The sequence below is a fragment of the Tasmannia lanceolata genome, unplaced genomic scaffold (genome assembly GCF_043159265.1).
Source record: "Tasmannia lanceolata isolate RefF3 unplaced genomic scaffold, GAP_Taslan_0.1 ptg000044l, whole genome shotgun sequence".
Classification (NCBI taxonomy): domain Eukaryota; kingdom Viridiplantae; phylum Streptophyta; class Magnoliopsida; order Canellales; family Winteraceae; genus Tasmannia; species Tasmannia lanceolata.
In genome coordinates this window covers 19,992,346-20,004,431 of record NW_027518721.1, presented here as the reverse complement: position 1 = coordinate 20,004,431, position 12,086 = coordinate 19,992,346, and the positions used below count along the sequence as shown (strand labels likewise).

The 12,086-nt window shown below is 40.3% G+C and overlaps 2 protein-coding genes and 1 pseudogene across 2 annotated transcripts; all 3 read right to left on the bottom strand.

The window, feature by feature from the left end:
• Positions 1-5,226: 5,226 nt before the first annotated feature.
• LOC143863405 (uncharacterized) lies at positions 5,227-6,039 on the bottom strand. The gene has a single exon (XM_077374070.1). The coding sequence runs from the start codon at positions 6,037-6,039 to the stop codon at positions 5,227-5,229; it is 813 nt and encodes a 270-aa protein (XP_077230185.1).
• Positions 6,040-6,186: 147 nt separating this feature from the next.
• LOC143863404 (uncharacterized) lies at positions 6,187-7,122 on the bottom strand. Its single transcript, XM_077374069.1, has one exon. It carries the CDS (start codon positions 7,120-7,122, stop codon positions 6,187-6,189), a length of 936 nt encoding a protein of 311 aa, XP_077230184.1.
• A 570-nt stretch (positions 7,123-7,692) lies between these two features.
• On the bottom strand, positions 7,693-8,538 carry LOC143863403 (secoisolariciresinol dehydrogenase pseudogene; annotated as a pseudogene).
• Between the last annotated feature and the right edge of the window lie 3,548 nt (positions 8,539-12,086).

Genomic DNA, 12,086 nt, shown 5'->3' with positions numbered 1-12,086 from the left:
TAAGACATAAATAATGTCTTCATCTTAATTGACCAAAATTGAAAATTATCATCTTTAAATAAATGAACACTTTGCTGAAAATTTGAAGAATTGGTGTTACCTGCCATGTTGCGAACTTACCGAACCCTTACCGGTGTTTTCTGAATTCACCTAGGCTTTTCTGCTCTATGGAAATCCTAAGAACTTCTGCTCTGATACCACTCTGTAGAAAATAAATAACAAAAAAACAATATAGAAGAAGAGGAAGAATTATAGAAAGAAACTCTTCCAAGATTCTAAAAACTTCTAGAAGGCAATAATAGCAATAAAATTCCACCCGTTCTCCTACTTCTAAAAACACTAAAGAACCGACTTTGAACACTATTACTAAAAAAACGTCAATGACTTGGGTGGGCCCCACTTGGTGACCACCGTTTGAATTACTATTCCAACACATAAGCCGTCTTTTATAGAAAATAAAAGGACATGAATAGAAAATAAAAAGATACGAGGGTACCCTTTCACAATAAGTGTCTTTTGAATAAACCAGATACCCGTTCACAACAAATTTATCATTCGAACCAAAATGCCATTATACAAAAAGAAGTGTACCTTTGAATAAATAAAAAATTAAAGTATTTTGAAAATATCCAAACATCAATACCCGCATTGTAGAACATGATGTCGAGCTTCCCATACTAAGAGACTGCACTATCGACAACATTTTGAACATCTTCTTTTGAGATGTCACACTGGACGAATAAGGTGTTTTCCTCTGAGCCTAGCTCTTGGGTTGAGTGGCCTAACTCGTTTTGGACGTCTCGATTATAACCTTTGCACCATGATGTACGAATAATCTTGCAGTGGACTCACCGATCCCACTAGTGCCCCCCCCGTTATCACCGCCACTTTCCCTTCCAATCTGTAAATCAACTAGGTAATTTTTTTGTAACCTTTTTTTTTGTGTTATTATAAGTATTTGATGGAAGAGATTTTTGTATGTGGTATGTAAAACATGTGATATATAAAACATGAAAAGAATTAGGATGTAATTTCCTTACCTTTTAGTAGCTGGAGCTTGCAAAGAGCTGCTCAAATATATACAAGTTGTCGTGGAAAATGAAGGAGAAAGTTAGCCTTAGCATGAAGATTTAATGTGGGGTTGCAATTTATAAGGGAGAAAAGACGTTTGAATTTGTTCTCTAGGCCAAGACAGGAATACATTTACATCAAACAATTGTATACAGATGGTTTCTTTTTCTTGATAATATCTCTTAAGTCTACTACCAAAAATTATTAAAAGATAGACCCATCAAACTTCCTATTGGAAAGGTGAAATTTGGACCTGCTTTTCTCACCACATTGCCATTTATGTTTTTGTTTACTGTCGCACCATTGTTGCCATGGCCTTGGATTACAAAGTCTTCAGGTTGATCCATATAAATCTCTTCATCTAATTCACCATTCAGAAATGCTGTTTTGATATCCATTTGATGGATTTCAAGGTTATAGATTGCAGCTATGGCAATAAGGATTCTAATAGTGGTTATTCTGGTTACAGGTGAATAAGTGTTAAAGAAGTCCATTCCTTCTTTTTGCTTAAACCATTTAGTTACTAGTCTAGCTTTGTACTTATCTATAGTTCCATCAGTTTTTAATTTCTTCCTAAAGATCCACTTGCAACCAATAGGTTTGCAACCAGGAGGCAGGTCTGTCAAGATCCATGTCCCATTACTCAAAATAGAGTCTATTTCACTCTTGACAACTTCTTTCCATAATGAAGAATCTGGAAGTGACATTGCCTCTTTATATGTCTTTGGATCTCTTTCTAGAAGATATGCAATGAACTCTGGACCAAAGTTTTTCTCTATTCTTGCCCTTTTACTTCTTCTAGTCTCTATTGATTCCTCAGACACATGATGGTCTTTATCTATAGATTCAATTGGTCTTTTAAGTGTGTTCTCACTTAAACTAGTCTTATAAGGAAGTATAGTTTCAAAGAATTCAGCATCTCTGGATTCTATTATAGTGTTACGTTGCATATCAACATGATCTGATTTATAGATTAAGAATCTATATGCACTACTGTTTTGTGCATATCCAATGAATGCACAATCTACAGTCTTAGGACCTAACTTAGTACTCTTAGGATCTGGAATCCTAACTTTAGCTAAGCACCCCCACACTTTAAGGTATTTAAAATGAGGTTTTCTATTCTTCCATAACTCGTACGGAGTTTTGTCAGAATCTTTAAAAGGTATCTTGTTCAGAATATAACAAGCAGAGAGAAGAGCCTCTCCCCATAAATTTTTAGGTAATCTTGAACTTCCTAATATAGAGTTTACCATGTTCATTAGAGTTCTATTTTTACGTTCAACAACTCCATTTTGCTGTGGAGAGTATGGTGCAGTAACTTGATGTATTATGCCATGATTTTCACAAAATTCATTAAAAGCATTAGAGGTGTATTCACCACCTCCATCAAATCTTAAAATTTTGATTTTCTTTTCTATCTAATTTTCTACTTCAGTTTTATATGTAATGTATTTATCAAAAGATTCATCTTTATTTTCAATAAGATAAACAATACAATATCTAGAGAAATCATCTATAAATGTAATGAAATATCTTTTACCTCCTCTAGTTAAAACATTGTTTAAGTCACATACATCACTGTGAATTAAACTTAATAATGCTGTTTTTCTTTCTTCTACTTTGTGAAAAGGCTTTTTAGAGTATTGATTGCACACATACTTCACATTTATCTACTACTTGATCACTTTTAGTAAGTAGTCCTATAGTCATCATTTTCTTTAAAGATGCATAGTTAACATGACCTAGTCTACCATGCCATAAACAAGAAGAATCAATAATATAAGCAGAAGAAGAAGAAGCTTTATTCACCATCTTCTCAGTTACATTCAGTTTGAATAAACCCTCACTAGAGTAACCCTTTCCCACAAACTCATCACTCTTAGTGATTACAAATTTATCAGCCCTAAAAACCAGTTAAAAACCTTTCTTGATCAGAAGTGACCTAGAAATCACAGAGCTTCAGAACTTTTTCAAATGTAAGCTTCAACAGCACTGTTCCTTTACCCGCCACAACAGATGATGACAAGTTTACCATGAAAAGCTGCTCTCCATCCCCTACAAGCTCGTAGGAAGAAAATACACTTTTGTAACTACATATGTGTCTGGTGGCATCAGTGTCCACCCACCAGTCCTTCACGTTACTAACCGGGTTCACTTCAGATACTACGGCCTACAGATATTGATCTTCAGCCACATTAGCCTGGTGCGCATTGTTTCCTTCAGGGTTTTTCTTCTTATCATTTTTTCGACAATTTTTAGCATAATGACCTGCTTTTCCACACACAAAGCAGTTACCCTTTTTCTTCTTGAAATCCTTATTGTTTTTCTTGAAATGACATTTTCCTGATCCAGACCCAGGTTTGGAAGAGTTTTTCTTTCCAGATGAAGATTCAATGAGATTTGCCTTAGAGTTAAACTCATAGGCCTTAGATTTCTGTTTTCTGAAACGATTTTTTTTCTTCAGTTCTAAGGTAAACAAACAAGTATTGAAGAGAAAAATTATTTCTGTCATGCAATAATGTATCTTGGAATTTCTCCAATGAAGGTAGTAGTTTTTTAATAATTGCACCAATTTGGATCTGTTCTATCTTGATCCCTCTAGCAAGTATGTAAGAAACAATCAACTGGATCTCATTCACTTGATCCATAATAGATTTACCGTCTATCATCTGATATCGAAAATATTTTTCATTGAGATGTTTCTTTGAACCCGCTGCTTCGACTAGATATTTCTGCTCTAGAGTTTCCCACAACTCTTTGGCAGATTCAATTCTAAAAAATACGTCAAGCAACTGATTGCTAAGACAACTCAGAATATGCCATTTGCAGAGATAATTATCTCTTTTCCTTTTCTCAGTGAGATGGGTTCTAGCAGGTTCTTCCTCATTTTCTAAGGGTTCTAATTGTTTCAAGATGTAATCTAGGTTCAGAAAGGTCAGAAATAATCGCATCTTTTCTTGCCATCTACCGAAATCCGATCCGTCAAATTTTTTCGGTCTTTCGGTTTGGGAAGTTATGATGATTAATTTTCAGAAGTCGAAATCCCAAAATTACAGATCAAAGAACGTGAAAGATTTGCCTTAAGATTGTTAGAAAAATGATGGGGAAATCTGTAATTTAGGATTCAAGAATACCTTATAACGAATTAACACCTTATTTTGAGAAGGCAGAAATCAACAGTAATTATTCTGCAAGAATCAATTGTAATCAAACAGAGAAATAGTTAGACCACTTATCGAGTTGGGGCACGAAGGATCTTCGCTGTTCTTAAGGCAAATCTCGCCCCTACTATGACGAATCATTGGTGCAGATGGGCGTCTCGGCGTATGCCTCCAGGATACAACAACTCTTGCTCCAGGGGTGTGCACTCACGCAGCCTGGATGCCTAAGATCTCGCTTATATGAGCCAAAAGCCTTGATCAGAAAACCAGAGAGAAGACCAGAGAAGAAAGAGAGCAGAGGAAGAATCCGTTTAGGATATCTTTCTGTTTTCTCTAAAATCGATTTTATAGAAAAGTAATAGACACGTTGGGGTGAAACGTCGCACTCTTTTAGTGTGTGAGAGATGTTTCCCAAACGGGCACTAAACCACGATTAAGGAATCTCAAAAGATAAAAAGAGTTAAAACAAAATAAATAAACTCTTGAACCGTTAATAGAAAAAGAGAAAAATAAATAATAGAAAAAGAAAAGGCCTTGGGCCCACGCGGGCGGCCGGCCGAGCTGCGCCGGGCGGGGCGACGCGCGTGTGTGGTAAGACCAAAAGCCCGCCGGACCCAAGTGGGCGATCCGTGCGCGTAGGATCCCCTTGACCTCTTGCTCATTCACAAGGCTAAGAGAGTGAAAGTATATATATGGCCACTCTCATCCTCTCACACTTCCTATCTAGGACTAAAGTTTTCTCATGACTTTAGTCCTTTTGGAGGGAAGCCCAAATACTTTGAATGAGAAGCCCAAAAGCATAAAGCAAGTCCCAAAGAAGGACAAACATATAATGACTAAAAACACCCCATTGTAAGTTTGAATTACAAAAAGACTTATTTCACATAAAAAGTCATCAGGGGCATGCTTTGTTCAAGTCGGTAAATTCGATACAGATCCTCCACTTCCCGTTAGACTTTTTGACCATGAAGACGTTGGCCAGCCAGTCCGGTTAGTGTATTTCTTCGATGAACTCGGCTTGGAGAAGTTTCTCGACTTCCTCCCTTATAGCTTTCTGCCTCTCCGGTGAGAAAATTCTTCTTTTCTGCTTCACTGGCTTGCAGGTGGGGTCTACATTGAGCCTGTGGACGCTCAACTTTGGATCAATTCGGGGCATATCTGAGGGCGACCGAGCGAACACATCCGAATTCTGCCTTAGAAATTTAATCAGGTTTGTCTTGAGGTCGTCTGGAAGTGAGGACCCGATTCTGACGACCTTCTCTTTGTCTCCACTTTCAAAGAGCGGAATGTTCTCTAAGTCTTCGACCGAGTCATTTCTCATTACTTGGGCCTCATCTCTTAGGTCGAACATCTCGATCGGGAGTGATTCGGCCGCGGGCTTTCCCTTTAGGAGCGTTGTATAGTACTCCTGGGATTCGGTCTGGTTTCCTTTAACTTCTCCGATCCCTTCTGGGGTGATGAACTTCATCTTCTGATGATAGGCCGACGTGATGGTTCTTAGCAAGTTTTGTCCTGGCCTTCCCAAGATGGCGCTGTAAGCGGACTGGGCCGTAACCACTAAGAATTCTATCATCGCAAAGCTGTGGTGAGGGGCTCTGCCGATCCAAACAAGGAGTTCCACTGAACCTTCGACAGGTACGATGTTTCCAGAAAAACCATACAAATGGGAGTAGAAAGGCTTCAGACGATCTTCTGGAACTTCTATTTGTTTGAATGCATGATAGTACAAGATGTCAGCCGAACTTCCATTGTTAACCAATGTTTTCTTCACAAGGAGGTTAGATACAATCATATCTATGACCATCGCATCGTTGTGGGGCATTAGAACCCCTTCGAGATCCGCATCACAGAAGGATATGGTCCGGTCTGTCTTCGGCCTCTTGCTGGGGATGTGGGCCGAGCTGATTGTCTTGCATACGCTTTCTGCCCGATGCTGAGGTACCGCCCGCCGTTAGGCCACCCACGATCGTGTTGATGACCCTAGCAGGCTGGGGGGACGGCTCTCTCCGGTGGGGCTTCCTTGCTCCTGAGCATTTGAATGTGCTGGACTTAAGCGCTCCGGGGTCTTGTGAGATGATTCTCTTTCCGCTGGCCGATTTTTTTTCTTAATGAAATCCCTGAGGTGCCCCCTCTTTATCAGGTTCTCAATCTCTTCTTTAAGATGTCGGCACTCGTCGGTGTCGTGCCCGTTGTCCCTATGATACCAACAGTATCTCGATTTATCTCTTTCACTTTCCTTGGTCAGTAACTTATCAGGCCATTTGAGGTATTGCTCGTCCCTGATGGCCATGAGTATCTGACTCCTCGACGCGTTGAGGTGGGTGTATCTGACTTCCTTCCTCTTGGGGCTTCCATCTCTTCTATGACTTTTGTCCTCCTTGCGGCTTTTCTGGCTCGAGGCTGACGTACCCCTCTCTTCCTCCCGAACTTTGCGCTTAGTGTCATTATCGGCTTCAGGAATGAGGTTAAGCGTAGACAGGGTCTCCTCGACCGTTATATGCTTTTCAGCCCGAGTTATGAGATCAGCAAGGGAGGTAGGAGCTTTTTTCGTGATGGACATTCTGAAATCCGCGGACTTCACACTGGAGAGGAGGGCGTTCATAGCCGCTGAAGGATCCAGGTTCGGTATCTGCAAAGCTTCTCTATTGAATCTGGCGATGAAGTCTTTTAGCGATTCGCCAGTGCTTTGCTTGACTGTCATTAGTGACGCAGCTGTCTTTCGAGTTCTTCTGCTGCTGAGGAAATGCTTGACCAGTTGATTCCCGAACTCCTCGAAAGATCCTATTGAGCTTGGCTGAAGGCTTGAATACCAGTCTCGGGTTGCTCCGATCAGAGTCGCCGGATAAGCCCTACACATAAAATTATCTGAAACGCCGTGAATGAGCATCACTGTTTTGAATGTTTCGAGGTGATCCACCGGGTCTGTTGTGCCATCGTACTGCGGTGGTTGTGGCAAATTGATAAGCAAAGTACACTGGTTTTAGGACACTAACTCTAACAAGTTTAGATTAGATCACAGATCTTTCCTCAAATTGATCTTCTCAGTCTCTTGAAAAGTCCTTGGTGGCTCCCGGCTATTCTTCGCACATTCTCTTCCAAAGTTTAGGTTTTCTATGAGGAAAAGATAACATAGCATGAGTATTCATACTCGAGTAAGGAGCTCTAATATGAATTTTTAAGTAAAATGACAGGTATATTTCATTCATGCAGTAGCTAACGAATGCTTAATCTTAAGACTTCATGCTGTTAAAATGGTGATTTTCGTTCAGCCATAGATTCAGTGTAATAAAAAAAAAAAATATTAACTTCAAGCATGGCAGAATTGTGCTAGTCCAACTTAATATTATTTTTAACAGAAATAGCCTTACATGTTAACACGAGAAGAAGAAGAGAAAAAGAGAATAGCGCCCCCTTTTTTTTCGAAAACCGAGTCACCCTTACATTTCATCGTGCAACATTATAAATCTGGGGATTTGAACATACCAAACGATGGATTTCCAACAGAAAATCCCCCATCTATTACAAGGTTGAGTCCGCTCACATACTTGGAATCATCACTCCCCAAATAAAGAACAGCTTGACCAACATCCTCAGCTTTCAAATAAACCCCCTTAAGGTTAGCAATAGAACTCATGGCCTTCTCAAACACTTCTCCTTGTAGCCCAACAAAACTCTCAGCCAAAGGGGTTGTAACTGCATAAGGAGACACGCAATTCACCCTAACACCAAACTGCCCTAGCTCCGCCGCCACATTCCTCGTTAGCCCTAACACCGCATGCTTCGAGCACGTGTACGCGTGAGAGGCTGCGGCACCCAAGATTGAGCTAACACTCGCAGTACTTATGATGCTGCCTTGTCGGGCCGGGATCATGACACGGGCCGCATGCTTTGTGCCCAAAAAGGCGCCCGTTATATTGATACTAAGAACTCTTTCGAAGTCCGCCTTCTCGACTCCGAGGATGGAGGGCTTGTTTGGGTCCGCGATGCCGGCGTTGTTAAACATTATGTCGAGCTTTCCATACTTGGCGACAGTGCCGTCCACAGCATTTTGGATGTCGGCTTCGTTTGTAACGTCGCAGTGGATGAATGTGGAGACTTCATGGCCCATGTCTTTGAGGACCGAGTGACCCAATTCATCTTGGATGTCTGCGATTACAACTTTGGCGCCGTGACGAGTGAACAATTTAGCCGTGTGTTCTCCGATGCCGCTCGCACCGCCGGTGATCAATGCAACCTTCCCTTCCAACCTACAAAACATGGCCATAAGATGTGAAACGTGTTGAAGTATTAATTTAGACTCCATAAATTTATAATCTCTTATATCTTATTGATCATTCTGGGAACCATTATCGTTCCTATGGTGGTAGCTTATAATCACTTATATCTAATGCCGAATACAAAAATTCAGTGATATATGAAATATAAGAGAGTACTTTCTTAGAACAGGTCTGGGTGGCCCCAATAACCGTTGACTCTAGTGTTGCAATGGCAATGATACTAATGGAAGATGCGTGCATGGAGACTCACATGCCTAGCTAGCAATGATAGTAAGAGGCTGCCCGATTTCTTCTATCCAACTAGACATGCATAAAACCTAATGCACCATAAACACGGGTTCTAAGCAAGGACAAAGAGTTCGACAAAAAAAGTAGTACCACATGGCTAAGGGTAAAGGGCAGGGGCGTTAGATAACATATATCTGATAATTATCATTTTCTAATATATAGGCTGATCAAGTTTACAAGTCGCTTGTGACAACAAAAAAAAAAGCCATCTTTGATACTGGCTATCTACCCAAAAAAAAAAAAGTGAAATAAAAAAAAGTATTGGTCAATTACTTAGGCACACTAGAACACGGTGGGAACACAAGAATTGAGTTTGACTACCGAGAGCCCAGCAGATCAATGTGCCCAATCACAATGAAGGGAACACAAGAATTGAGTTTGACTACCGAGAGCCCAGCAGATCAATGTGCCCAATCACAATGAAGTAACCTTTTGGGACATATGGTAAAGGGCATATGTCGTACAAAAGGGCATAGAGGGGCATGTATATTGTTAGATCCAAACTATTGATCTTGTCGTAGAACATCATGATGTAAAGCCTGTGTTCTTGGCCCAATCCACAATGGACATCCCATGCTTAAATAAAGGACTAGAAAAATCAGCGGTTTAGCTTTTCTTGGTAGAATCCTAACGGGAAGCTTGATTGAACAACGGCCGAGAATCATCCAATCAAGGTGATCTCAATGTCATTTGACTGTCTGTATGATCGATGTTCAGATCAACAAATTTGATCACCTCGAGCCTCGGGTTGAGGATGGTCAACCCTAAGCCAACCCGACTCTAAATTTCTCAACCCTAACCCAATTCATCTAACCAAAATCGGGTCGGGTTGAGTTGGGTTGTTTTGGATTCACCTTGGGCCAAATAGAAAAATACAATCACCCATAGAAAATCAAGATAAAATTAGAGGGCAAAGGTCGGGTTGGGTTGCCAATGCCTCAACCCTAACCCGACCCAACCCAAGGAAATGCCAACACAACCCAAGCCAAAATCGGGTTGAACCCGTCGGGTTTGGGTTGAGCCCGACCCAAGTTGCACCCCTAGTTTTGCCGGGACAATTATTATTTTTCTTTTTCTTTTTCCACACAATAAAAGTGCAAACTGTAAGCTTTGGTGGAGTGTATAAGCGGCACCCATGTATGATTTAGCTGTCAATTTTTTGCTGGGTACAAATTTTCAAGCCAGGAGGTTGGAAAAAAAAAAAACCCTTTATAAAGAGGGTTATTGAGTAGAGAGCCTAAATTAGCATGGAGGCATACCTTCTTGCATCGGAAGAGAGAATATAGCTGCTTCCCATGGCTGAGGCCGAGTCAGGAATAGTCTCTAACGAGTTCTCTGTTAGATATGTTCTAATATATAAGCCCAATAGATAATGGTCTAGGTGTTGTGGGCCCACATGGGCTGGAGCCCATTAGCCTTTAAAAACCCATGTTTAAACTCTTAAATAGGGACTGGGGCAGCTGTCATTCTATTCCAAACTAGATAGAATTAAGAGCAATGCTTCAAGTCTCTCTTTTTATTAACTGACCTTTGGTCTTCCCACCGCCTTAACAGTTCTTGAAGCATCTTGCTGAATCTCTCGTTTATTTTACATTGAAGTGGTGGCTGATTTGGTATTTTCCATCTCAATTGGTTTTCTTCCACCCTCTCACTCTCGTTTATTTTAATTTTTCCTCTTAGTGGTTGGGAAAAAACTGCTCTTGGAGTGGGAGGTGGAAGACATCTCGGCAACTTTGGCTGTGGGTTTCTTCCACTTCAAATTTGTTTTGTCGTGGGTTATATTTCCCCACAAAAATAGTTTGGGTGTGGGTTTCACTCCCACAGAACATGTGTGGGTTGGATTTGCACATAAGAACCGAGTTTTCTTGTGAGTATTTTTAGTGGCCGAACCCTCTTTGCACCAAATTCTTGTGGCTGGTTCTTCTTGTCGTCGGGTTCACTGCCGGTTCTTGCTATTGTTAGCGTTCGGGTTCGCGGTTTAGTTTGATTCTCGCGATTCGGCTTTCGCAATTTGGTTCTTCAACTCAGGTGCACTCTTTCCAATTTATTTTTCGTAAATAGCCTAAAATGGACAAGACTGCAGTTCCCTTTGAGACGGTCAAACTTCAATCGTTTGGAGGATCTGAGTTTAATTCCTGGAAGCGAAAGACTCAATTCGGTCTGAAATACATGAATGCTTTCTACACCGTTTTGAGTACCTTTGCTGAAGCTGATTTGATTGAAAGTGTTGAGGAATCTCAATGGATCCGAGATGAAGATTTCTGCAAAGACTATTTGTTGAACTGTTTTTCAGATCGTCTTGTAGAAACTTATAGCAAATTTGAAACTGCTAAAGAAATTTGGGATAATTTAGATGCTCAATTCAGAAAGGAGGAGGAATTGTCCAAGACTCACCTGGTGGATAAATTCATGGATTTCAAGTTCCATGAGGACATGGAAATCACTCATAAAGTAACTGATTTAGAGAATTTGAGATCTAAATTAACCAATGAGAAAATAGTAGTGTGTGATCCATTTTTTGTGGGTGAAATCATATATAAGTTACCATTTGCGTGGCACTCTTTCAAAACAGAAATGTATAGAAAGAGAGGACAATTGGGACTGGATGATCTCAAGCGATTCATTCGAATCGAAGATGAGAATAAAACTAGGAATAACTTGGAGATGGTTAGACAGCAACAGTCAGCTGTTAACACTGTGATATATCCCAAGAAATTTCCTAAGAAATCCAAGTCACCTAAAAGTGATATCCCCAAGTTGGAAGCCAAAAAGACTGTCTTTAAGAGAAAGAAGGGCAAGTGCTACAACTGTGGGAGATGGGGTCAGTTTGCAGCAGATTGCAGGCTACCTAAGAAAGTTAAATCTGACACACCACAAAAGAAAATTGCTATGTTGGTAGATAAGGCTGAGCCTAAAAGTTTTGTTGCCATGATGGGCAAAGATAAGGCCAGTACTTCTTCGGAATGGTGGTTAGATACCGATGCGACTTGTTATGTTTGCAATTCAAAGAAACTTCTCAATGATGTTACCAAAGTAAAGGAGATTGTTACAGTGGCTAGTGGAGCAGATGTAGAGGTCACTCACACTGGTACTACGAACTTGGCCCTTTCTTCAGGTAAAATACTAACTTTAAAAGCTGTTAAAGTAGTTCCTACTATCCAAAAGAATTTGATTTCCATTAGTTTGCTTGATAATGCTGGTATGTGCACTTCATTTTTGAGTGGTAGAGTAACTTTAACTGTTAACTCATACTATTTTGGTTGTGCCTTCTTAATCAATGGTATGT

What these genes read in the sequence shown, in the direction of transcription:
- LOC143863405 (XM_077374070.1), bottom strand. Translation starts at nt 6,039, where the DNA reads ATGGTCATAGATATGATTGTATCTAACCTCCTTGTGAAGAAAACATTG.
- LOC143863404 (XM_077374069.1), bottom strand. Translation starts at nt 7,122, where the DNA reads ATGCTCATTCACGGCGTTTCAGATAATTTTATGTGTAGGGCTTATCCG.